A 27,863-nucleotide genomic window follows, 5' to 3' on the forward strand; every position below is an offset into this window, starting at 1 on the left:
CTGAGCCAACTGCATCCAGCGAATCCCTGCGACTCGCTTGATGTCGTCAGTCCACCTGGTGGGGGGTCGGCCAACACTGCGCTTACTAGTGCGGGGTCGCCATTCCAGCACTTTGGGACCCCAACGTCCATCGGCTCTTCGCACTATGTGCCCCGCCCATTGCCACTTCAGCTTCGCAACTCGTTGAGCTATGTCGGTGACTTTGGTTCTTCTGCGGATCTCCTCATTTCTGATTCGATCACGCAGAGCTACTCCTAACATAGCTCGTTCCATCGCCCGCTGTGTGACTCTGAGCCTTCTTATGAGGCCCATAGTTAGCGACCAAGTGCTTGTAAACTAAGCCTAATTGAAATAAATGAATATTGATTTGATTTGATATACATTTTTAATTGTAACCCCAAGAGAAATGCCGACCACATCTTGAATATAATACCACCAAAAAAATTTCGTAGTTTGGTTACGTTAATGTACACTTTGCCAATCCAGACTTTGCCAGCTGTAGGTTTGATGGTTCAGAGCAAGAGACAATGAAGATCTCAATCAAAGTTGAATGTATTAAAAGTTAACCCCTTATTGCAAGAATTATGAAGGAGATGGAAATAAAATGATTTTTTGATGAAAATATATTTTATGTACCTTAAAAAATAATTAGCCATAATTAGAAAAAATATACATATGTTATAAAGAAAATAGTATACGAAGCCATGTGTCTTTTTGAACAATATCTGTTCATAAATGGCTTCATATGCATTTAGTCCAAAATGAATTTAGGTTTAACGTTTGGTTGGTATTTAGATTTGGAGTCTGAAGAATGATCGTCATCACTCAAAAAGGCATCACCAGGAATGAAGTTCTGATGCTTAGATGATCCATAAAAGAAAAAAGATTATATACGTATCTGTAAAGAAAATAAAGCTAGCTAGCAAGAATGCATACGAAGCCATATATGACCAACAAAAAAAATTAAGAAAGTACATTCATTTGTTATACATAACAGCTCCTCTGAAAATTTTCAGATTTTTAACTAACCGCTTTAATGTATTACAATTCTTGACGCCACTTAAACTTTTGACCACGCAGTACAAATACTGAAATAAATTGATAATTTTTTAAAGCTTTTGACGTAGACTAACAAAAATACATACCATTACACGAAGAAATGAATAATTAGGATGAGAAGGTAGATTAATAAAAATCTGATTTTAATATACAGAAAAAATATCCTAAAGTATCGAAGCCATGTGTGGCTTCGTATGCGGTAAGGGGTTAATACATTCGACTTTGAAATAGTAACTTCAGCTAGTTGTATGATTTACGGCGATACACTTACAGATCTGGGCGGCAGGTCCATGTGCTGGCGCTGATGCAGCATCAGGTGGTTCTTCTGGAAGAACGCCTTGCCGCACTGGTCGCACACGTGAGTGCGCAACGTGCAACTGCCGTCCGGATGTCTGCAAAGAACATATTATACTTACAAAGTGTATCATCTTCATCATCATCATCCATCATCATCATCATCATCACTGGGCTTCCTCCAACTGAAGTTTGACAGTTCATGTATAGAAAACTCTTCTGGTCTTTTGCAATTTATTAAGCAGTGTGTAGGTTAACTTGGTCCACTCTTTGACATCTTCTATCTACTTTCTTCGCTGTCTTCCTGGAGCACGTTTTCCGGGTATCTTACCTTCTGGGAGCATCCTGAGGGTTGGCCTTTGTAGATGCCCGAAAAACGCGATTTTCCTCCTCATTATGATTGTCATGAGGCTAGCCACAAATGGCTCTTTTTAGAACTTGAGCATGATCCACCGCTGTTAATAAGGCTTTTAGCCTTTTAGTATCTATTTGTATATACTACAAAATATTACAATTTTAATTGTAATATTTTGTAGTCCTCTTATCAAAGAATGTCTGAGAGAGATCACTTTAGCGGCAAAGTCGCCTTTACATGCTATTGGTAATATTATTTTTTTCCAACGTACTGTGTGCAATAAAGAATTTTAAATAAATCTCTCTCTCCAGTCGGTCCCTCATGACTGAGGATTGTGACCACCTTGGCGAGTCATCTTTTGGTATACAATGCTCCTCCATCGAGTACGGTCGCTGGCCATTTGGACGGCACTGTAAAAAGTGCGGGCTCCTGTTTCATTGAGATGATCCGACCGGCCTCGTGGCTGTTATTTAAATAAATAAACAAACAATTTATATTAATTGATTGGTAAAGTTTACCTTCTATGATGTGCCAGTAAGCCATGCTTCGCTGCGAATCCTTTCCCGCAGTCGACACAAAAGTGGAGCTTGGGCCGCGGCGGTACATGGTGATTCTATACACACAAATAATAACAATTTGTTTAGACACCCAAAAAACATAAAACTCTTTTTTTATTCTTTACAAGTTAGCCCTTAACACACAAGGCACTAGGCACTACAAGCCTCATCATCATCATCATCTTCATATCAGCCGATGGACGTTCACTGCAGGACATAGGCCTTTTGTAAGGACTTCCGTCACGATACTGAGCCACCTGCATCCAGCGAATCCCTGCGACTCGCTTGATGTCGTCAGTCCACCTGGTGGGGGGTCGGACACAACTGCGCTTACTAGTGCGGGGTCTCCATTCCAGCGCTTTGGGACCCCAACGTCTATCGGCTCTTCGTACTATGTGCTCCGCCCATAGCCACTTCAGCTTCGCGACTCGTTGAGCTATGTCGGTGACTTTGGTTCTTCTGCGGATCTCCTCATTTCTGATTCGATCACGCAGAGATACTCCTAACATAGCTCGTTCCATCATACTACAAGCCTCATACTAACTAATATTATGAATGTGTTTGAGACACTTAATTTGTATTTGATAAAAGATCCAGATAAAAAAATCTCACCGTTGCTATGACCTGTGTATGAACTACATTGTTGGGGTTGCTGGATGATATAATCTGTATTGGCTGACCTGAAATATAAAATAAATGTAATGTAATATGATCAGAAGGAAAAATATTTGATTCACTTGACGTATCTATCAGTTTGTTTAGAAAACTAACTACTGTTAAAAGTTATAGTTTTAAGCCCAAGCTGCACTAAGTGCATATATTAACAACATAATAGAATTAAGAGAGTCAAAGAAACGAAAAGTTTCAGTATCAGTTGTTTATAGGACTCCTCAGGGGTGCAAATTGGGGCCTTTTCTATACCTTCTTTACATTGAGCAAAATCTGTCTACGTGCATGTGTCAAGCGAGAACAGCTGTACCGATTTGGCTAAATCTTATTTTTAGAATATTCCTTGAAGTACGACGATGGTTTTGTTTTTTGTGTAGGGTGGGGGTAGGGGTTAGGTAGGGGTAGTGTAAGGCTAGGAAAGATGTAGGGGGTAGGAATAGGGTAGGCGTAGGGTAGGGCTACCCCTGCCCCACTCTCTACGGTGGGAGTAGGGGTAGGGAAGAAGTGCACATAAGTCATAGCGAAGCTTGACCGGGTCCGCTAGTTAACTAATACTTTTGCCAAACACTCGGTTTGGTGGTCACTGAAACGATAAAATATAAACCCATCATGGTCGAAAGGTCTGGCTTGTATTGTCAAAAAGAGAGACTAGACGAATATCTTAGCATTCCATGGATTCACCGTGCGGGTGCCGGGTCCAACGCGTGGTAGAGAGAAGAACTCCGAGCAGAGTCCTGAACTTGTGACTACTGGATGTAGGGTTAAGGAATTCCTTGACGATCGATCAACACTCCCCGTTCTCTGCTCGTGTTGTTCTCCCTACCGCCAAATTTGGTAAGATCCTATTAGAGCAGCTTTGGATACTCGTTCTAATATAGAACTAGCTGCACTTCTAGAGAGGCCAAGGTCTTTAAGCAAGTTATAGAGAGATTTTGCTGGTAATTCTCTCGCACCTACTACTACGGCGTACAGACTAACTACATAGCCATTTTTACTTAGTTCATTTATTAGGTCACAATATTTAATCACAGTAAGTTCTACAAGTACTATTCGCTTAGTTCGTTTGGACAAAAGGAAAATATCTGGTCTAGATCTCGAAATAACGACATCGATAGCGAATTTAAAATTGAAATTTACACGTAATCACTTCTCAAAAAAATATGATAGTGTTTTTTCCAAGCTTTTAGAACTCAGACCAATTATTGTATAGGACCTGCCTCGCTAGACGTTACTTTTCTGTCAAACTATATGATCAACGATCTAATGCGATTATAGAAACTGTCTCTATAGTATCGATGTTAAATAGTTGTAATCGTGTTCGTCGATTAAAGAGCTCCGTAAAAATACCTTTTTGTGTAATTGAATTGTGTAAAAAACGGGCAAAAACTTCTAGTTTAGTATAAGATATATACCAAATCTAAGCTCGTTTTCTTCAGAAAATGACAGACAATTTTGTTCGTGACTATGAGTGCGATACAGGTTCTTCTATAATTGGTCTGAGTTTTAGAATGATAATGAGCAATTTAAGAGCATTTAAAAAAGAAGTGTGAAGTGAGTCACTCACTGTGCGCGGCATGCGTGGCACTGGCGACGCTGGCGGCGACGAGGCCGGGCTGCAGCGCCGCCGTCAGCGCGCACAGGTCCGTCACGCACGTGCGGTCGCCCGCGTGCAGGCGCACGTGCAGAGACAGCGCCTCCTGCGAACACAACACAACTACAGTAGGTATGTATAATATATTAAAATAAACAACACACACAGACAGACAGACAAAAATTTTACTGATTGCATTTTTGTCATCAGTATCAATCACTAATCACCCCCTGATAGTTATTTTGGAAATATATTGTACAGAATTGACCTCTCTACAGATTTATTATAGTATATATTTATGATGGCTTACTTACCTTTGTATTGAAACATGAGCCACACTCGGGACACACATAACCCGGTGTTGCCTTCTCGGATAGTATCTGACCGTCAACACCAATGACCTGGCAACAAAATATACACCCTTCACTATGATGTATTTACATTTTGTAATAATAAATGTTGAATAGTCATTGAAATTCGTCAGGGAACTGCTGAGCCATCTCCCGCGCAGTACAGAGGTATGACAACTAAGGGTTCATTTTGGAGATGAAACGGATAGCAGCCGGGGATCGAACCAGGACCTCCGTTTTGTAAATCCACCGCGCATACCACTGCGCCACGGAGGCCGTCAAAATCAGTTATCTAAATTGGTTCAGAAGTTTAGCCATGTAAAGGTAGTAAGTAACTAATGGATAGTGTGAGTTTTGTCATTATTTAATAATAAAAATGGTTTTACCTGAACTATTTGCGGTTTGAAGTCATCCTGCTTTATGACAGTCGCTTGCTGCTGTGCTTGTTGCTGCGCTTGCTGTTGCGCTTGCTGCTGCGCTTGTTGCTGCGCTTGTTGTTGCGCTTGTTGTTGCGCTTGTTGTTGCGCTTGCTGCTGCGCTTGTTGTTGCGCCTGCTGCTGCGCTTGCTGCTGTTGCTGTTGTTGCTGCTGCTGTTGGTGCGTTTGCGACGGCGTCAGACAATGCCTCGTTATTTTACAGTGCTGCTGTAACTCTGACTTGCATTTGAATGCCTCGCCGCACTCTAAGCATGCAACCGCACAGTCCCCTGTGTGTATTCTGGAGCAAAGATTATTATATTAAGCACTAATAGATCTTAGGCTCAGACTAAATACATAAGGACTAGTATCGCACCCAAATTCACGAACAAAATTTTCTGCCATTTTCTAAGGAAAACGAGCTTAGTTTTATTACAAATCTTATACTAAACTAGCAGTTTTTGTTCGTTTTTTACACCATTTAACTACACAAAAAGGTATTTTTACGGAGGTTTTTAACCGACGGACACGATTGTAAACTATGAAACATCGATTCTATAGAGACAGTGTTTATAATCGCATAAGGTCGTTGATCATATACTTTGACAGAAAAATAATGTCTTGCGAGGCAGGTCTTTATCTAATTAGTCTGAGATCTTAGGCCAAGAAATAAAATAATTATCCACGAGTCATAATCGCAGTGATATCACTCGGATAGCAGGAAGCAAATGGTTGAATTATGGCAAAGACAGGGAGTTTTGGAAGAAAGATGTAATAGGCCTTAACTCTTTCAGGGATCCATATTTAAAAAAAAACGTACTAATTATTATTCCTAACATAGTTTAAGAAAATTTACTAACATGTTTGTTTGTGTTAGTTGTTACATATATAAAAAATATAGAACAAATGCCTAATTTAGTTTATTATTTATTATTCATGATTACAATGCTCAAACTTTATGTATTTCATATTTATGGCGAATAGTTCCAATCCATCTTCCAAAGTTCAATCCGATAACAAATAATAATTTGTATTCGGATTGAAACATGAGTAAAAAATATACTTTTAGTTTTACTAAAAGTATATTTTTTACTCATGTTTAATACTTCATGTTAACTCATGTTTAATAAATTGCATATTATCGTCGTAATTAGTCGTATATCGCTATAATTGGTAATCCTCTCGCACCTACTTCTACGGCGTACAGACTAACTACATAGCCATTTTTAGTTAGTTGATTTGTTAGGTCATAATATTTATTCACTTTTAAACTGTTGTCCTTCGGAATGTTAGTCTCCCACGGCACAGTAAGCTCTACAAGTACTATTCGCTTTGTTTGTTTGGCAAATTCATTTGGTAAAACGGTTCGTAATGAGTAAAAGGTTTGGCATTTTGGCATCAGTAACGATCACTTATCACCCCCTGATAGTATTTTGGAAATATATTTCATGTACAGAATTGACCTCTCTACAGATTTATTATAAGTATAGAAAACACAAGCAATGCTCATTCTTGGGTCACGCTGTGGTTATTATCCATGTAGGTTTATTTATATACTAACGGACACCCGTGACTTCGTCCGCCCTTAGACCTCTTAAATCCAGCCCTAACAATAAAAATGGAGTAACTTATCCCGTTTTCTCAACATTTCTCTTCACTGCTCTGCCCCTATTGATCATAGCGTAATGAAAAGTATACTATAACCTGCCCAGGAGTATGTAGAATAATTATACCAAGTTTCGTTAAAATCTGTCCAGTAGTTTTTGTTTCTATAAAGAACATACAGACAGACAGACAAAAATTTTACTGATTGCATTTTTGGCATCAGTAACGATCACTTATCACCCCCTGATAGTTATTTTGGAAATACATTTCATGTACAGAATTTACCTCTTACAGATTTATTTATAAGTAAATCTCCTCTGCTTGAAAGACTCACTTCATAAATTCATTTAAAAAAACATTTGGTAATATGGTCCGTAATGAGTAAAAGGTTAAGCGCCTCTGCTTGAAAGACTCACTTCATGTGCGCCACCAGCGTGCGCTTCTGCAGGAACTCCTTGCCGCATACGGGGCAGGCGTGCGGCACGCGGCCGTGCACGCGCCCGTGGTTCACGAGCTGGAACTTGCGCGCGAACGCCACGCCGCAGTCGGGGCACACGAACGGCGACAGCGAACCGTGGAACCGGCTGTGCATCACCAGGTGCTCCTGCACATTATCAAATCAAATCAATAATCATTTATTTCAAGTAGGCTCAGTCATACACTGGATAGCAGGTCGGAATAGCAAACTATCCATTGATAACAAACTCTTGCAAATACTCTCAAAAATCTTATAACGCTCTCCGTGTACAATACAACAACGCATTCAGGGTGTTCCCGCTTCCCCGCACTGTCTCGCTCGCTCACTCGCCAGGTCTGAACATGCATTGTCTCGCTACTCGGCCGACGGCCACATGATTATCGTTACGTCGCCGCCTTTTCTTATGATAATTTTCGTTTAAAACATTTCCAAATAAAATAAAATACACCATGTCTGTTAGTAGTCAGTGTCAATGGAGTAATATTTTCTAACAGAGTGTCAAAATATTTACATCCATCATCTGAAGCATTCTGAGGATGAACATCCACGGTCTTGTCCAAATCCGACGTTGCTTTTTTTCTAATAATCGTTTTACGGTCCATCTTATCCGAATTATAGTATCAATATAACTGAACTGACTGTGCTAATTTCAAAACACGTGTGAACAGTACAGTGTAGAACTAGTCTCTCGGTTTTTTACAGAATATATTTCGGAGAGTGTGCACAGGAGCTATTTGAGCTTGTACCACCGTCACCTTTTTACCATCGCACTGCAAGACACCGGGTAGGTTTCCATCCCTACGTCATTGACATTCCTAGAACTCGTCCGAAGCGATTTGCTTCTTCGTTTCTTATACGTATGGCTAGGGTATGGAACTCTCTCCCGAAGTCAGTATTTCCTAATTCTTACAACTTGGGCATCTTTAAGATGAGAGTGAATAGGCATCTTCTAGGCAAGCGCGTATCACCTTAGGCCACATCTACACTTACCATCAGGTGAGATCGTGGTCAAGCGCAAGCTTATTTTGTATAAAAAAAAAAAAGAACAACTACTCGCTTACATCACTGTCTCGGCCGAGGAACGTTTTACTCTCTCGCCCGTTAACTCGGTACGAGCGATCAAGGCATTATGGATGATTACGCATTACTGTCAAGAGATCATCGACGCACCTTCTGCGCGAAGCTCTCCCCGCAGTCGGTGCAGACGTAGGGCCGCTCGCCCGCGTGGTACTTGCTGTGCGTCACCAGGTGGCGCTTGAGCGGGAAGCCGCGCCCGCACTCGCCGCACACGAACGGCCGGTCGCGGCTGTGCACCTGCACATCAGACACAGATATACAAGGCACAGAATTAGCCAGAGCCTCAGACTAAATACATAAGGACTAGTATCGCATCCAAATTCACGAACAAAATTTTCTGCCATTTTCTAAGGAAAACGAGCTTAGATTTCATACATATTTTATACTAAACTAGCAGTTTTTGTTCGTTTATTACACCATTTAACTACACAAAAAGGTATTTTTACGGAGGTTATTAACCGACAGACACGATTGTAAACTATGAAACATCGATCGATCGAAGATCGTTGATCATATACTTCGACAGAAAAATAATGTATTGCGAGGCAGGTCTTTATCTAATTAGAGACCAGAGCACTGAATTTTAGTCAGTCAGTCGGCTTTTTGAAACACCTACATTAAACCGGTGTCCTGTGATCTGTTTTTTTCACCGGAAATTTAATAACAATACAGATTAACTTGCAATTAAAAAAAATATGGATATTTCAGCTTTTATGAATACTATACTTTTCGAGTTCGAAACATTTTGGACTGAATTGAACTAAAGAATTACTGGAAAAATTACTACCAGAAAATCACCTAAAAAGTTGTTAAACAACTCGACTTTTAGTGCAACTTACATCTGCATAAGAAAAATCAATTGACATCAATTTATACTTAAAAGGTCACAGGCGTATCAGTTAATGTAACATTTGTAATAATATAATACAGCCTTTATTAAGAGTATGTCTGATTGTCCCCTAGGACAAAGGCCTTCTCCAAGCTTTTCTACAATTCTCGATCTCTTGAAGATTTTACTCAGTTATCCCCTACCCACCAATATTCAAATAAAGACGTCTCACCCTAGAATGTGTGACGAGATGGTGTTTCAATGTGAAAGCCATCTTGCATTCATGACAGCGGTAGGGCCTGTCCGCAGAGTGAAGCAACAGATGTGTGTTAAGGCAGTGCTTCCTTGCAAACGCCTTTCCGCAGTGGCCGCATACGTGAGGCCTCTCGCCTAGAATATGTTATATCTCATTAACAAAGATGAATATGTCATGCAGTTTATCAGCCTGGTCAGTCAATCATTCAGCCAGTCATGTCTATCAGTCAGTTTGTCATTTGGAATTTAATTGAAGCAGCAGATACGTGTAGAGGCAGTGCTTCCTGCAGTGACCGCATATGTGGGGCTGGAATATGTTATATGTCATGAACAGTGATCAATAAGCCATTCAGTTTTGTCAGTCAATAATTCAGCCAGTCAAGTCTATCAGATAGTTCCAGTTCTTTTGAATTTATGTGAAGCAGCAAATGCGTGTAGAAGCAGTGGTTCCTTGCGCCTTCTTCATTCATTTTAAATTTATGTTTGTTTAAATTACCTACCAATATGCATTCTTATTGGCTACTATTATCACAATCAAGTAAGTCAATATGTCAGCCATTGTAGTCAGTCAAGGCACTCAGTTCAAATTTATATTTATTTTTTCATAACAGTATGCACCCTCGCGTGCGTGGTTAAATGATGCCACTGCAAGAATTACTTACCTCACTGGTCACACTAGTAGGGTATATCTTTTACCGGCGTGGTAGGGGTTGTTTTTATAACAATGTTTGTCATTATAACTGTCTGTAAATAATGTTACACCACTGCTTACCATCAGTGTTTGATATGCCATTCGTTTGTCAATTAGTCAACCAACTCAGTCTAGTAAGTCAATCTGTCAGCCATTCTAGTCAGTCAATCAGTCAGCCAGTTAAGTCAGTCAATTTGAATTAATATATTTATTTATTCATACCAGTATGCACCCTAGCGTGTGTCGTCAGATGATGCTTCAGCAGGAATGATTTTCCACACTCATCACACGAGTAGGGTCTCTCCTTCACCGGCGTAGGCGTATTGACTGCCGTCATCACAGTGTTTGTCATCATATCAGCTGTCTGTGAGTATACGGCCTACAAATATATAATTAAAATTTATCATGTTTTAAACAACAAAGTGAAAAAGCTTGTCTATGAAACAATCTAAACACGCGACGTCAAAGATGCCTGCAACTTCGTTCACGTCATATTTGTCTGTTAGTCTGTCTGTTTTCCACAAATCCCGTTCACGGAAACCTTTAATTTTTCCGGGATAAAAGTAGTGTTATTAAAATTGGTTCATATATTAGCCAAAAATAAAAAAAAAGTTTGTATTGTAAGAACAACAATAAGCACTTGAGAAAACACGGTTATTTTGAAACCACAGTTGGACAGCTCAATTTCGCACTTGGAACACTTGTAACTTTATAGCTTGGCAAATTCGTTAGTAACACTCCCAAAGGTCCGCGGGGGCCGGGAGGGGAGTAGCAATACTTTGCGCGTACGACTTCATACTCGCACAGTCCTTCACCTACTGTCGCCCGCATATCATGTGAGTGTCATCAATGAACTTGCCAAGCTAAAATTTTGCTTTTATCCTAACATTTCAAAAGTGTTTGGAAAGTCAGTTTATTTGAAATAAATGAATTTTGACTTTGACTTAATTTAAATAAATAAATTATCAAACTTCACTTACTTTAGGAGAGTTATTGGCTGTGCCAGGCTCCTGTTTGGCATGCACAAGATGGTGCTGGTGCAGTGTCGTGGTTTGTATTGTCTCCGCCTGACTCTGCTGCTGGGTTGCCTCCACTAAGCTCTTCAAGCCCCCATTCAATAGTGTATGGTTCAACTGTGAAGCATCTATGACTGGTGTTGCAATGCCTTGGGCTTGCAGAGCACGCTTCATTAATATCTCATTGCATTCTTCTGCAGTTAATTGTATGGGCCCAATTGGTGTCATGAAGGGTTTTGATGCTAGATTTGTTGCTGAAATAGATTATATAATGGTAAAAAAGGCCATGATAGCCCAGTGGATATGACCTCTGTCTTCAAGGGGGTGGGTTTGAATCCGGTTAGAAGCATTGCACCACCAACTTTTCAGTTATGTGCATTTTAAGAAATTAAATTTCAAATTCAATTCAAAATTCTTGATTTTCTGCATGTGAGAAGACTCTAGCTCAGCAGTGAGCCAAATATGGATTGATAACGATAGTAAAAAAACTATCTGTTGTTCCTGTGGTGAGCTTATTTGGCTTTTGATCATGAGGTCCAAGTTAGATTCTTGGGTCAGGATTTGAAATAGTTTCTTATAAGAACTTTTCTGTAAAAATTCTCAACCCAAAGCCAGAAAGCTGTAAGCTGTTTGTCAGCTGTTTTTATATTTTAAAATGTATTTTCATGTTCGTTGTTGAAAAGATCCAATCCATACTTGAACTAGATATTAATTCAATACCAGCTTTTATTATTAATAATAATAAATTACTTTACATTTATACCACAGGTTTTCTTAGAAACATACTAAAAATACATATGTTACTTTATACACTAATAATGTAATGTGTAGACAGTTTAATTATTAATAGATGATAAAAAATTTATAATTTGTACATAATAACTTCTTCAGTTACATTAATTGATTATTAAACACGGCTAAAACTCACGTGATTAACTCATTATTAGGTCGGAGTAAGGGGTCCTTAGTCATGAGCTGGTTCTTGCAACGCGGCACGATTCAAATCAGGTCGATCAGCTTGGATCGTGCCGCGTTGCAAGAACCAGCTCATGACTAAGGGCCCCGTATGGGTTCGAAACTAATCGGGCATAGTCCGACCTAATATCTGTGAGTTTTAGCCGTGTTTCATAATCAATTAATATGAATAACACTCACAATAGTTTAAATTCTGTTACATCTAAAAAAAAATACCAAATTTAATATTACTAACTGATCAACAATACTATATACGGATGACTATAACAGACATCTGTAACAAAGAAAAATCTTCACTTACTTTGTATAGTGGCTGTCTGATTTTGCTGGGACACCCTATTTAGAGTGTGTGCAGGTGCTTCGTTCAAAACAAACATGGCCCTTCGCCCTGGAACTGGTGTCCCAGTGAGGACCCGCGTCACTTGCGTCGCTGCATTTGTCACCGCTACTGCTACTGTTCCCACTTTCTCTTGCACTTGAGGTGTCTTGTGGGCCATAACAGTCAATGTTGTTTCTGGTGACACCTAAAATATATATAAGTGATTAAACTTAGCTCATTCTTGTTGTGTCGTTCGAACCATTCGCACGTTTTGTTGGATAATTGTTCAAGGGGGATTTTGGGATAGGTGGGGAGAGTGACTTGAGTAGAAAAGGAGAGTGTTAGTCTGCGACTCCACTCAAGGTCATTCTCGTCCATTCTAGTGTTTGTTTTGGTTACAGTTTGATTTGTAAATTGTAAATCAACCTGTATTCAACATTGGTTTTCTTATTTTTGTAATCCACTTCTGAGTCTGTTAAAAATATATTATATTTATAGTGTGTGAATAAATATTGGGTAAAGTTTGTTAGTTTTTACTACCTTAAAAACTAACAAGAACTATTTTTTTGTAGATCTTTAGATCTACTGAACCAATTTTGATACTTCTTTTCCCATCAAAAGCTACATTGATATCAACCACAGGAACATATGTAAATGAAAATGTAGGGTGTCTGCTAGTACAAAATAAATAAACAAAATTAAGCCAATGTTATACAGTTTTTCTATTTCCAGCACAAGGTTTGCCTCTGAATGTTAGAACTTGACAGCACTAACCCTATGTCATGTAAAGAAACATCATCATCATTACCAGCCTATCTTAATGGTCCACTAGGGACTAGGGCCAGTCCTCTTCTTTCAGTCATGCTAATTCAGATATGAAACTATTTCCCATGGCACCTGTGTGGAAATATGCACTAGCAGATATATGAGTTACTAGCAGATGCCATGGGGTTTCACTTGCATAGTTCCTGTTTCTGTGGAAATATGGCGATAAAATACAGCTTCAGACACATACATTATCCCTAATGTAGAATTTTAATAGTGAAAGAATTTTTGAAATTGGCTCAGCAGTTTCAGAGCCTATATTAAATTCAAAGAAGCAAACAATCAAACCTTTCATTCTTTATAATATTAGTTTGTTAAATATGGAGCCATGATAGCCCAGTAGGCCTCTGCTCCAGATTCTGGAGGGTGTGAGTTCGAAGCTGGTTCGGGGCATGCACCCCCAACTTGTCAGTTGTGTGCATTTTAAATTAAATATCATGTGTCTCAAGCAGTGAAAAACATTGTGAGGAAACCTGCAGATAATTTTCTTAATTCTATGTGTGTGTGGTCTAACCCCTCTCACTCTGAGAGGAGACTCAGGCTCAACAGTGAGCTTAATATCGATTGATGATGATAAACGATGAAATAATAATAGAAAGTAATGGATGAAAATTTAATTGATACTAATAAATAAATTGTTTAATTTAACAATATTACAATATTTGGAGCCAGTCAATTTATTGACTAATTAATATAAGGAGTTGTATAGACTGCAAAACTTTGAGCCCGATGTAAACATGAGGCATGTGGTTGTCAGTAACACCTCAGCCCTATTTATAATAGCTGTGCAGTTCCATGTGTAGCAATATCAGAGTGGATTTTCAATTTGGAGGTATTTGAACACAATTTGATCATCTGTTAAATTTAGTGTATGAATTATTAAAAATTAAATTTAAAAACTATAATCTGACTACATAGGGTTCTAAAAAAAATTAAACAAAAAATATTTTAGATAGAAATTGAGGAATGCATAGTACCAAAAATGACCATGGTAAGGCCGTGAAAATCATTACCCTTCGCTTCATATTAATTTACCATAGTCGGGTAAAATGGCAAGACAATCTGGGTTGGGTAAAAAATAACTGTACAACACTATTTAGTGTGCTACATGGAAAATTGGAAAATAGGGCAGAAACCTTTGCCAATATCTCAAGTTAAAGTTTCTTACATAACTTCACTAGGTGTTTAACCAAATTTGATGTGGAATGTTTTATCAACAAACAAATTAAAAATGAAGGTAGAAAACACATCATCCTTTTTTTCATTTATTTAAAATGATGTATTGTTTTTTTATTAAAAATACTGTCTGTATCTAATTGTTCCTAGCTTTTTTATTGTCATTTCGGAACAAGTTTGAAAATTATTAGCAATTTATATGCTTATTTTAAATTTATTTGTAAACATTTCAGTTTGAGTAGTAGTAAATGATGCCCAATTTATTATAACACCAAATCAGCATTTGTGTTGGAAAAATTCAAGTATTTATAAATTATTATTCTATTTTTTTAATAAATAAATGTTCATACATTAACCATAATTAACTTATTACTTCTGAAAAAAAAATATTTTATTATGATTTTTTTATATACAACTCTTCATTCACACACACATACAAATCCGTTTGTTTACAAAATCGAATAGTGCAAAAAAGTGAAAGAATTGTATACACATCAATACAGAGACAAAGAAATCCGTCCAATAAGATCGAGTGAATGATTTTATCGTGGTTTTTAATTAATTTCCAACAAGAAAGCGTAATGTAAACAATACTGACCGTGCTTCCTAGCGTATAGCTCAAGCTGCTGGGAGTGTCGACTTCGCACTTGGTTAGGTCTGAAGTACTTGTAAACCCCCACGAGTACCCGAAGCCCGAGACATTGCTCGGCGTTGGCATACACATTTTCACGATGTTTTTTAAAACTATTTCAAAAAAGTTAACCGACTAGCACACATCTAGACCGATAGTAAACACTGGTAAACACACAGAAACTACTCATGACAGATTTTGCCATTACGTGCATATACATACGCTTTCACACAATCACAACTACTAACGCACAACGCACTCATGAATCCCACAACCGCCGAAACAAGGAACTTCAACTAACTTTGTACAAAGCACTACGAATTTATATTAAGATTCTGGGGCATTTCCATAAATCTTTTCACTTTGGGCCGCAAATTAAACTCATCAGCCTAATGAAAAAGGCGGCACAGGACGCTAGACACTACATGGACACGCACGTAATCGGAGTTTATAAACACGTAAAACTAACTTTTATACACATAGCTTAAGTTTGAGTTCATAATTACTATCCGTAAAAAACGTTAAAACTAAAATTATCAATTACATTTGGTCGTATCATGAAAATTATTATTCTATCGCACACACAAAAAACCGGACGCCATTTTATTGTTTATGGTTTTTCTTTTTTAATTTTAATTTCTACGTATAATCTGTACTGACAACCACAGATAAACAGCACTACTAGTACTAAAGCTTTTAATAGATGGTCCGACAAAATCAGCTGTATATTTATTATAATGATTAACGACATCAAAAGAATTATTCTTTTGATGTCGTTCAATTATAAGTTCAGATTTGAGTATTTTTTATGTAGTGATAAAAATTTTGAAACAGTAATTATTTACAAGTATAAAATTACAATAATCAGTTCTTAATCATTAAAAATCATTTGTGGTCTCTCTCATTCAAAAAGTATCCCAGAGCCATTAATAAAACTGTTTTTGATTTAGACAAGTGTGAAGTGTCCTTAGACCATTAATAACTGGAAGTGGTTCGCTAACCGTTACCCCTCTGGCAAAGATCAAAAATCTATGATCTAATGCGTTTATAAAAACTGTTGCTACAGAATCGATGTTTCATTGTTGTAATCGTTTTCGTCGTGTAAGGAGCTCCCTAAAAATACCGGTTTGTGTAGTTGAATGGCCTAAAAAACGGTCAAAAACTTGTAGTTTAGTAAAAGATGGAGTAATTGTTTGGATGGAGTAATGGACGTTTCATTTGAAAGTATTTAAACCTTAATTTTATCAAATTTTTAATAAAAACAATCTATAAAAATAATCGATACTTTTGACGAAACAGCCAAACATCGATCAGTAATCGAATATTCTATGTATGTAATCTGTGGATAGTCTAAGCAATGTCACAGTAAATATGCAAGCAGTAGTTTGACTTCATACTAGAGGTCGAAACGCGAGCTATACCTCATTTCAATTTCAACTTACTAGTTAAATAGATTTTATTAATTAGAAATAAGACTAACTCATTAACATACTAAACTTAAAACAGATACACTAACAATATACTAAACCGAAGGTTTTGTCTGTGCAATTATGGACGAAGTTATAAAGACGAGAAACTACCGGAAACACATTATGAAAGATGGCACTCTAGACATCTGTCGAGCGTGTCATCGCCCTGGGGAGTCCCTCAGGCATATTGTGTCCGGGTGTTCTCACCTCGCTAACGGCAAATACTTACAAGATTGTATCAGCCTTATTTAAATCTACCAATCAAAAAACAACACGCATTTTATTGATCACTTCCTATTTTACTACAATTTACAAAATATTTTATTTGTTTACATAAAAAAAGTATATTTACAATCACAAAACTAAATGGAAATACAAAGTTGGCAAATGTAATTAAAATGCTGGAGGCAGGCAGCCCTATCACATGTTTACGTACCGCGCGCTGTAAGTATTTATTTCAAAAATACGGCCGAGTATACTGCTTGTATATATTTTTACTGTGCACAATGTGTTTGTTAGTGTGTGTAAAAAATACGCGTGTGTGTATTGCGAGTCAAATGTATAGTTGTGTGTAGTGTATGGACACAGAAAATACTTAATGGTGTTAAATGTTTTCGATGTGTGAGTTTACCTCGTCCCCCTCAAAAAATGACAGACTTTTTTGTTGGTGAATTTGGGTGCGAACCGCGTCCAGTTATTAATGGTCTAAGGAAGTGTCCATCTCTATTGTCTATTGTTGACGGACTGTTCTGTTGTGTAAAAAAAGTAGTCTCTGTGGTTGTCACTTGTCATTGTCATTTCATTGAATTGAATTTATTATAAAATCTATATTGATCTGTGAATTGAATTGAAATGAAAATTATCGAAAAATGAAGTTGGAGTTTTGCGAGTTTTAAGAATTTTGCGGATTTAAAATAAGAGCCCTGAGCCACTTTATTGCAAAATTAAAAACTTTTCGTTTATTTGATCGAAATCTTAATAAATCGACGCTTGAACTTGGTGTAATAGTATTTTGTTGTGTTATTACTCTAGCGTAATCATCATGAATCCAATATCAATGGACAGGGATGAGCCTTCTTCCCTCACTTCTGTCTCGACTAATCATCCATTGGAACAGTTTATATTACTCGCAAAGGGAGCTAAGGGATCAGCGTGTGCGGAACTAATCAAACAAGTGCTAGAGGCTCCGGGGGTGCACGTATTTGGTGAATTACTTGAAATGCCCAACATTAAAGAGGTTAGACTTTATTTTCGGTTTATTTATTGGTAGATCGCAGCATTCCTAAATATTATTTGCAAATATGATACCAATGATTACTTTGTTTCCTACCCTAAAAGAAACCACTGTAATCTTCATCATTACATATAAATGAAATTGTCTGTGATTTCAAAATAACTGTAGCCTAGTGTTTTACAGATAGCATGGGTATGGTGACAGTTGCTTGTATGACATTCATAATACATACTATTATTGTGAATTGGGGGAAACTTTCAGGAGTGAAACAAACTGTAAAGCTGTAAATGCTCATAGCTATTTACACTGCTCAAATGCTATAATGAACCTTTTTTTTCAGTCATTTAATTTTTGTAAGCAGTACAAAAAATAAACCTTTTATAAATAAATTGCTATTACTACTACATTTCCAATTATAATACAATTTCAGTTAGAAACAGGACAATATGCCACACATTTCAAAACGCTCAATCTATTTGCATATGGTACATACAAAGACTATTTGGAGAACAAGTCTGAATATCTAGAACTCTCTCAAGTGCAGTGTAAGAAGCTTCAGCATCTCACTATAGCTACATTGGCCACACAGGAGAAGTGTATACCTTATAGTGTGCTACTCAAAGAATTGGATATCAAAAATGTTAGAGATTTAGAAGATTTGATCATTGAAGCCATATATGCAGGTATGGGTAACCTTTATATTATTAGTTATTGTGTGTTTAAAAAAAAGAATAGTTTAATTAAGCTAAATGGATTCAAAAAGATATTAAGGGACTTTCTAGTCGAAAAGTGCTGTTACACGGTAAATGACTACTTGAATGATAAATAAAAACAAAAAATAAAATCAGTCTCCCTATCACTCACTCGACAAAAGGCTACGCCCAAACAGGGTATCCATAACTTGCATTATGTAATAAAATGTATTTTGTATAATTATTATTATATTGTATAATGTAATGTGTGGTATTGCTTGATATTAAATAAATAAATAAATAAATAAATGTCCATTTAGCTTAATTAAATAATCCAAAATACCCCACTCCAGTAGGCTTAACATGTGACCAACAACATATCTCATTAAGGTGTTCACTAAGTCAATGCCTCACGTTTGGAGTACGCACACAACCCACACAGTACATCTATGATGCTAATGCTAAAATATTTGTCTCTGTACTTAATTACATTTGCATCCATTTTCAGACATAATCCATGGAAAATTAGACCAAGAATGCAAGCGTGTGGAAGTTGACGTGGCATTAGGTCGTGACGCCAGGCTCGAAGACGCGGCAGCCATTGCAGACGTGCTTGCTGATTGGTGCAATGCCTGCGAGGCGGTGCTGAGCTCTGTAGACCGGCACATCCAGCGCGCCAACCACCGGAAACAGTGCGCCATCCGACACCAACAGGCTATTGAACAAGAGGTGAGATGCCAGACCAGATTGCCAGTCATCATTATCAGCTGGTGGACATAGGCATCTTCTTCTTCTTCCAATGGGCCATTAATGTTGTTTGTTACACATTGGTTCGTTTGGTACTGGTTCTTGCTGGAGTTACTCCAACCAACCTAGCTCATTCCAGAAGCTTTTTTTTTTTTTATTCTTTACCCAGGACCTCCGTCTTGTAAATCCACCGCGCATACCACTGCGCCACGGAGGCCGTCAAAGCAGCTGACGGAGGTCAGCTTAGCAAGCTGCACCCAGGTTTTCTAGGCTGCATCACCAGATATCTCATAACAAAAGAGACATTGTCGCCCTTGTCGGCATTAGAAATAAAGTCAAAAATATTGCTATATTTATGTTGCAGTAGGACAAAATAGACATATTTTCAATTTTGTCACCATTGGCTGACAATCTCTTTCGTCACAAAGATGTGTCGTTGTTGCTTCCTAGGCATTTGAATAAAAGAACATAATTTTCCTTAATTTATATTAATAAAAGAAAATGGACTTCTTTAGTTACTACTTATGTTTAGTGCAAGGCAACAGTGCTATTGTACTAACTAAATTTTACTCTATGTAACTGTTATTAATAGTAGATTGATATACAAGGGCTACAAAGACGAGGTATTTTTAGGGCACGAGCCGTAAGGCGAGGCCGCTAAATAGAAACCGAGTTTATAAAGAGTTTAGCGCCGCGAGTTACACTATACTTTTCATTACGATTGTGAGAAAAAAAAATAATTGAGTACAGTAATGTTAAAATTCTTTTTGCAGACGCAGCTCGCAATTCAATAAAAATAAATATTACGCATTCCACAGGCCAGAATGCTGCATTTCGTTCCGATTTCAAATTTCGATCAAACAATAAGGGTTTTACATGAGTACTCGTAGTCTCATACCCACGAGTATGATGATTCTATTTACGAATAAAACTTCCTTTGTTTCATAGAGGTCATTATTTTAGTATGAAACTATTTACGAATTAAACCTTTTTTTAGTACTCGTAACAGACAAAAATTACTTTAGCCCCTAGATGCTGAAATGCTTGTTTAGCCCCACTGTGGAGTGGTAATATAGCAGTGTTTTTGAGCAACAGTTGTGAAATAGTAGATTGTTATACAAGGGGCTAAAAAGACACATATACGAGGTATTTTTAGGGCACAAGCCGAAAGGCGTGTTTATAATAGGTTTAGTCCCGCGTGTTACACTATACTTTTCACTACGATTGCGAGATAATAAAATAATTCAGTACAGTACTCGATGTTAAGATTCTTTTTGCAGACGCAGTTCGCAACTCAATAAATCAAATAAAATAAGTACGCATTCCACAGACAAGAACGCTGCATTTCCACCTATGACGATTCTATTTACGAATAAAATCTCCTTTGTTTTATAGAGGTCATTATTTTAGTATGATTAAAATATTTACGAATTAAACATTTTTCGTTTTATAGTAGGCTTAACACTCGTAACAGACGAATATTAAAAAAAAATTACTTTAGCCCCTAGAGGCTGAAATGTTTTTGAGCAAGAGTAGTGAAAAGTCTATTTGGTTTGATATTTGATTAGTAAAAGAGGATCTGTGGGCCCCACCCCCTCAGTCTTTTATTTTGCTTAAGCGTCATCTTCAGTCGTTCTATGTTCTGTGGTTGGAATCAAAAGTGAAACTGTAGATTAACTGTAGATTGTGATCATTAATTTTTGTTGTTTGATGATGAGATATTTTGTGTGTTACATAAAATTACCTTCTCACAGATATTGTACATAAAGAAGACTCAAAAGACTCAAGGAGAGAATGAAGAGTCAGCATCTGGCGGTGGCAGTGAGTCCCACTCTGCTCCTAAGAAGAACTCTGGCAAAGGCAAGGGAGGCCGCTCTTGCGGGAAGTTCTGGCAGAAAAGTACATAGCTCTGTATAATTTGTGATATATTAATAATAAATGTTTAGGTACTGTGCTTCATTTAATTTGTCTCACACATACCACTGCAGTATTCTACTCATAAAAGAGGTATTCATGAGCTTAGATCTACAGATTCTTGATGTAACATCTATACTAATATAAATGCGAAAATAAGTCTGTCTGTCTTTTAAGTTTTCACGGTTAAACCAATCAAGATAAAGTTTGATATAATGGTAAATGGGACCTTGGAGCAAAACAGTATTCTTTTTGACCGTAAAATAAAAATAGAAGGGGGTGAAATAGGGGTTGAAAGTTTGTATGGAAAGTCCTTGATTTTTAGAGTTACAGTTTGTTCATAAATCATGAAAAAAAAACGAAATATAATGTGAAGTAGGGGTTGAAAGTTTACATTGATTTCCACGCGGACGAAGTATTTTATCTATTATTTTTGTATGAAAGATATTAATATAGCTGAACATTATTATATAATGATTTATTTATTTTGCTATCATCCGCGAAAACTCGGCGAACCCATGCGACAACGTCACCCAGGTCCGACAAAATACTCTCTACGTACGTTTCACCCCGAAACCGGAGCATCCTCAGGAGATGTTGACTCTACAACGTGCAATTGCAAAGTAGAGTCAACATCTCCTGAGGATGCTCCGGTTTCGGGGTGAAACGTACGTAGAGAGTATTTTGTCGGACCTGGGTGACGTTGTCGCATGGGTTCGCCGAGTTTTCGCGGATGATAGCAAAATAAATAAATCATTATATAATCATGATGAACTTCCGCAAAGTAACGCCTGCTTCTATCCAATATTTAGCTGAACATTGTTTGCCGGGTCCGTAAGTATATGTAAAATATAGACAAACCAACTTTGTAGTCTTCAAAAAAGTAGATTACATTCGGCTGTAGATATATATGTTTTTTCAATTCAAGAAATTGCATATTTATTTTACAATTCATCATCTTCATATTAGCCGACAGAAATTCACTGCTAAATATAGCCCTTTTGTAGGGACTTCTGAATGAACATATCGTCCCTATGCCAGCCCCTTAAGACTGATACGGATGGCTCCATGTGATATGTTCAATGTCATTACTATCTTCTACAAATTCCAAAACGGTAAAGCAAACAAAGCTAAAGACTTATTAGGTACAAAAAAAAACGCAGCCCTAGTAGCACAAGTTTTAAGTCTGTATCTGTCTTAAGCGTAAGTTGCCATATTGATGACATTTGTACTAATTTAGTAATTTTAATAATACAGTTTGTTATTGTCAGTTGATTACCCTCAGTCATTCATAGATTATACGTTTACTATTTTACACAAAAATGTTACCCTTGGACCACCCTACGATACTTTAAACGTCGCAGGTTCACGACTAGAATTGAAAGTCATTTTTTTTAAATGAATAACTTTAGATAAGACTTATTATTTAACCCTCACGACAATGGAATTTAACAATTTCATTTTATATTTTATCAGTTGATTGTTACACTGATCGTAGGAACCAGCATCCGACTCAATGTTCTCTGCGAAACATATATGATGGCCTAAACAAGGAATTTTAAACCACGGATATAACTAAATAACTAGTTCAATGTCTTTAACTTAAATATTACCTACCAAGTGCCTATGTACTTTTTGTAACCTACTAAAACAGCGTAAATAAAATGGAAGCTATTATAAAAATCTATCTGGTAACATTGTAAAGTAACTGTCACTTGTCAAAAGTGCGAGTGAAACAGAACAGAATGTCTAGGCTAGAAACTGAGATAGAGAACAACGAATCAAGGCCGACTGCCTTCCGAGCCGATGTCGTTCGAACAAACTTTGGCAGCCGAGAGGAGACGAAAGTCAAAACGTCTGTTTTTGACGCAGCAGCGCAAACTAAGTGCGCAGGCAGTGCGACGAATTATCACGTTCGTAGGCCACATAGAAGTGATGTAAATAATATAATAAAACCCACGTAACGTAAACAAGGACTATTTTAGTACTTACAAATGCATATGTACCTAATAAATTGCGTGTCGTGAAACTAAAAACCAAAGATTACGTCCAGTGGTAAATACGACACAAGTGACAAATTGACTTTTTATAGACAACGTAATAAACATTTATTAATATTTATAATGCATTCGTGATTTGTCGATAGTAAAGCGAACTTTGTTTTGTAAAAGGACTATAGTTTTTCTTGGAGTAAAATAATATCTAGGAACGCCGTGTATTGGATGAAAAGAAAGGCAAGTATGTCCTTTGTTGTGGTCGCCTTCACCTCTAGAATAATTCACAATCATTGTTCACTAATCATGTACATTTCTATTTAGAATCTAATTACACTGAAAAATCTATACCAGTGTTACGAAACACTGCTACGTACTACGTAAAGCACAAAGTATTTGCGTCATATATTGGATATAACTAAAAATAATTACATATAAGTACCTACCTAGTTCTGTAATGTTAATACAACAACCAATACAATGTTGTTGAATCGATAGTGATAGGGGTTGTGTAATATATAAAAACAACAAACAAGCTATGCATGTACGTAGGTACATTGTAATTATATAGGGTGTCCTTTTCCTTTGTTGTCGGATCAATCAGCTGTTTTGTGCACACATACACAGAGTGGGCGAGACTCGAGTCTCGACTCGACTCCGATCAGAACCGGTCTGACCACCGTCATGAGTGTCGGTGACTGTATCTCTACGCTTTATGTATGTACGTAGATTACTTTTATGCGAGTGCATATTATGTAGGTATTGCATATAATATAGATGCGTATTGTTGCAGAGAAATCAGCTCGTGTGTTTGGCATTTAAACTGAATAAGTAGGTTAAGTAGTACCTACATAGAGCACAATATTGAAATACATGACTCTTGACAGTACGGGTTCGAAATTCAGATCGTATTTAACTAAGTAGAGGGTTTGTAGTTCGGCTAGATTAGTGATTCCCAAAGTGTATATCGACCCCTGGGGGTCTATGACAAACTACATGGGGTCTATGTCAGCGAAAAAAAATTTGGGGGTTCAATAAATGAAAATGTTTTCCACGATAGTCGATCATACACTGATAGTACCTATTTTTTACATCATATTATATTATAATATAAAAACATATACATTATTTTAAAAGTAACTATGAAGTAAAACAATTTATTATATATTTTTATAAAATTGTGTAAGTTGTAGGATACAGAAAATCAATATCAAATGAGTAGGCGGTCTACCCAACACGGAAAAATATGGCAAGGGGTCTACGACACAAAAAAGTTTGGGAAACTGCGCTATATTTTTACAGGGTAAAATGAACTAGCAAGTAGCGACATCGAACCAAGTTATAAGTAAGTACATAATACAGTGCTAATTGATATTAACTACAGTAGAATAGAACCTGTTTATGTCGTAGGTAGGTACCAGAGGCGAAGAGTTCATGCAAGCCGATTCCCGCCTGGTTACCTTTAAAAATCCATGCATATTCATTGCTGTACTATATCTATATACATGATAAACTGGAGTTTGTATCACGCTGTATGAATTTCATTTTCTTTACGACGGCTTTTCACCATCTAAATTCCATCCTTCGCCACTGGTAGGTACCTATCTTGATAATAATGAAAATCTCTGCCAACCCCAAATAAATGTTTATCCCAGCTCGTTCTTCAGCAAGCACACAAACATTACTCGATTGTAACCCACATAAGTTAAAATAATCAATGTGTCCCCAGTCCCTACAAGCTATTTCGATACTTAGGTACATCATCATTAACAGCCAATAGACGTCCACTGCTGGACATATGCCATTATTTGGACTTTCAAACACCGTTCTCGTTTGCAAGCCGCCAACATCCAGTGGATCCTAATATAATATCGTCGATCTTTGGTTCTTCTACGGATCTTCTCGTTTCTGATTCGATCGCGCTGAGAAACTCCAAGCGTTGGACGCTCCATCGCCCGCTGGGTAACTTCCTTCTTATGAGATTATTCTTCTTCTTATGAGGCTATTCTTCTTCTTATAGGTAAGCCTTCTTATGAGGACCACGTACATAATTTTCCCTCCATAACTGAAAAAATTAAAATGGCCCTCTATATCTCTAACTTTTCAGTTATGTGCATTTATGCAAGAAATTAAATACTTAACACATCTCATTCTGAGAGGAGACTCAATAGAGGCACGTGCTCAATAGTGAGCCGAATATTACTACCTATATCCCTAAGGGCGCTGCAGACCCTCAAAATGAACTTGATCGTGTGTGGCTGGCGATATTAGCAAGTAGCAACATATCGATTATTGCAACCGAGAAAATTGTACGTGCCATAGCAGCTTTCCGAATTTATGGTTGTTATTCCTTTGTTGCGACTGGCAGTCATAACTTATTTTATAATTAACGTAGGTCAGTTATTCAAACAGCAATAATATGGTTTAAATATTTACGATACTGGTACCTATTACGTGATTTACCTAACCACGCGACACTTCTTAATTTATGACCAACGCGTGCCAAGTTAACACTGTAAATAAAATAAGAAAGTTTTATCTTATACCTACCGATTTAAAAATGGGATACTGTCGGTACGAACTACTGGTCGGTACTTGCAGAAGGCCTATGTCCAACTGATGATGATGATGAATATAAGGTCTGGCATCCTAAACTCTCGTTCTACTATAAAATACACCGTCATCTGGCAACTGTCCGTGTAGGTACATTATATGCATTAAACATGTCATAGGTTTTCATTCCACTAATGCATCATGACGTCAGACTTCCCGATTCGCAAATACATCGACCTAGGCTACCTACTACTATCGTATCACTTACTTCCCTCATCTTAATATAGATTGCATTCCGATGTATGATGGGCGATTTGATAGTACGAGTAGACTTCTTACCTATGAGTATATATTGTATTTTGCTGTTACCTAATTAGTTAAAACCTCCTCTCTTAATTTTTACCCAAATATATAAATACTAGCTGACGCCGCGCGGTTTCACTCGCGCGGTTCCCGTTCCCGTAGGAATACGGGGATAATGTATAGCCTATATAGCCTTCCTCGATAAATGGGCTATCTAACACTGAAATAATTTTTCAAATCGGACTAGTAGTTCCTGAGATAAGCGCGTTTAATCAGACAAACAAACGAACTCTTCAACTTTATAATATTAGTATAGCTATTAGCCCATGAATTCTGTAAAGTTACAGCGCTGTGACATCGTTAGTTTCCATGAAAACTTCGTTGTTAGAGACATTTTTATATTGGAATGTCATAGAAATAAAGTTCAGATTCGAATAAAACTTGTCATAGGTGAATATTTCAAGTATAAAATAATGGAATCGCACTTCAGGTTATGTCGCGCCAATCTTCGTGTCTGCTCTGACAACAGGATCTCTCGGTGCAATACGCCGAACTGCGCAGCTATTAACTGAGGTTGTTTTTAAGGTGGGTCTAAAATCCTCATACCCTCTTCTATAAAGAGGAGCGCGAAGGACCTGGTGTTTCAGTGGGTGTCATATAAAGTAATATGGTCCAAAATTCGACATTAGAAATATATTACGTAATATAATAGCGCTTATTTTATTAAGTAATTGTATTAAGTAAGTTGCCATTCATCTAGTTCATTCTTTCCTGGATTTCATATGAAAAATGTGTCTGGCCGCAATTTAACAATGTCAATGTAAATATTTTCTATCATTTATTTTATGCCAATGTGAAATGAGGGTATATATTTCTTATGCCGGACCGCGTACTAATAACAACACATGATCGTAGGGCATGGGCAGGGCAGTGCAGAGCAGGGCAGTCCTACAATGCCCTCAATCAATCGTAGCCATGTTAAGCCCAGACATCCAACGGTTGACGTCACCATGATAATTATAGAGATGTCTATGTCTGTTTGAGTGAATTGTATTTACACTAGTGTTGGAAGTAATCCTGCCGACTGCGCCGTGTAGGTAGGTTTATATGTACGGAAGCCACAGCCGTGTGCATCTAGGGATTCACCTAAGCCTCTTGTAACGTGGGAATCCGCAAGATTTGTGCTACACGTCACAAGCGACATATTTATTGCCGCATGAAAGCTAGAGCGTGAACATCTGTGACCCTCGTTATAGAATCCATTTTGAGAATATTATTCTGCTGTAGCCTACGCCCGCGACTTCGTCCCCGTGGAAACCATTTTAGAAAGATTCAATTGCGTCACACTCGTACAATTATGGTTTTTGCGTTTGTATTTACGCTGCGCATGCAACAGAAGTTCTCGAACGGAATATTTTTCCCCTTTTTTCCCTTCCTCTCTAAATAGGCTATCACACACAAAAATAATGTGTAACGCTTATGTTTCGCTCCACCCAGTTATAGTTGAAAACGCTGCACTATAAATTGGAGACGAATACATATACTTTCCTAGGACAATATATATTCCTACAGTTAGGTAGGTCCGATTTCGAGAAAGAGTTTAACCGCAGAATCCAATTCGGGTGGGCAGCATTCGGGAAACTCCGCAATATGTTTTCGTCCGAAATTCTTCAGTGCCTGAAGACAAAAGTCTTCGAACAGTGCGTGTTGCCAGTGATGACTTATAGTTCCCAGACTTGGTCGCTTATGTCGACTATGGGCCCCATAAGAAGGCTTAGAGTCACACAGC

General features: G+C 37.5%; 3 protein-coding genes across 4 annotated transcripts in view; 2 read left to right on the forward strand and 1 right to left on the reverse strand.

The window, feature by feature from the left end:
* The window catches only part of LOC112049831 (zinc finger protein 189), a 28,382-nt gene extending 12,605 nt beyond the window's left edge, over positions 1 to 15,777 (reverse strand). The window contains exons 1-13 of the mRNA XM_024087875.2: positions 15,136 to 15,777; positions 12,519 to 12,741; positions 11,207 to 11,496; positions 10,449 to 10,605; positions 9,513 to 9,670; positions 8,545 to 8,688; positions 7,313 to 7,500; positions 5,262 to 5,592; positions 4,840 to 4,926; positions 4,499 to 4,631; positions 2,878 to 2,945; positions 2,227 to 2,321; positions 1,331 to 1,451 (exon numbers count right to left, since the gene is read on the reverse strand). Coding sequence (XP_023943643.2) covers positions 1,331 to 1,451; positions 2,227 to 2,321; positions 2,878 to 2,945; positions 4,499 to 4,631; positions 4,840 to 4,926; positions 5,262 to 5,592; positions 7,313 to 7,500; positions 8,545 to 8,688; positions 9,513 to 9,670; positions 10,449 to 10,605; positions 11,207 to 11,496; positions 12,519 to 12,741; positions 15,136 to 15,261 — 2,121 coding nt within the window. The 5' untranslated portion in view covers positions 15,262 to 15,777. The remainder of the gene's footprint in view (positions 1 to 1,330; positions 1,452 to 2,226; positions 2,322 to 2,877; positions 2,946 to 4,498; positions 4,632 to 4,839; positions 4,927 to 5,261; positions 5,593 to 7,312; positions 7,501 to 8,544; positions 8,689 to 9,512; positions 9,671 to 10,448; positions 10,606 to 11,206; positions 11,497 to 12,518; positions 12,742 to 15,135) is intronic.
* A 1,675-nt stretch (positions 15,778 to 17,452) lies between these two features.
* On the forward strand, positions 17,453 to 21,264 carry LOC112049826 (COP9 signalosome complex subunit 7a). Its single transcript, XM_024087868.2, has 4 exons — positions 17,453 to 17,874; positions 18,302 to 18,554; positions 19,072 to 19,292; positions 21,065 to 21,264. The coding sequence occupies exons 1-4, from the start codon at positions 17,680 to 17,682 to the stop codon at positions 21,215 to 21,217; spliced, it is 822 nt and encodes a 273-aa protein (XP_023943636.1). The 5' UTR covers positions 17,453 to 17,679; the 3' UTR covers positions 21,218 to 21,264.
* Positions 21,265 to 23,050: 1,786 nt separating this feature from the next.
* LOC112049830 (protein yippee-like) overlaps positions 23,051 to 27,863 on the forward strand; it is a 160,497-nt gene continuing 155,684 nt past the window's right edge. The window contains exon 1 of one of the 2 annotated variants that reach the window (XM_052885268.1): positions 23,051 to 23,458. The gene's annotated coding sequence lies outside the window, so the exon portion shown is untranslated. The remainder of the gene's footprint in view (positions 23,459 to 27,863) is intronic. The other variant, XM_052885266.1, reaches the window with a different exon arrangement.

Source organism: Bicyclus anynana, chromosome 14 (assembly GCF_947172395.1).
Source record: "Bicyclus anynana chromosome 14, ilBicAnyn1.1, whole genome shotgun sequence".
In the NCBI taxonomy this organism is placed as follows: domain Eukaryota; kingdom Metazoa; phylum Arthropoda; class Insecta; order Lepidoptera; family Nymphalidae; genus Bicyclus; species Bicyclus anynana.

Coding starts and splice junctions, on each gene's coding strand:
- LOC112049826 (XM_024087868.2), top strand. CDS start 17,680: ATGAATCCAATATCAATGGACAGGGATGAGCCTTCTTCCCTCACTTCT. Junction 17,875..18,301: donor AAATGCCCAACATTAAAGAG/GTTAGACTTTAT, acceptor ATACAATTTCAG/TTAGAAACAGGACAATATGC. Junction 18,555..19,071: donor CATTGAAGCCATATATGCAG/GTATGGGTAACC, acceptor ATCCATTTTCAG/ACATAATCCATGGAAAATTA.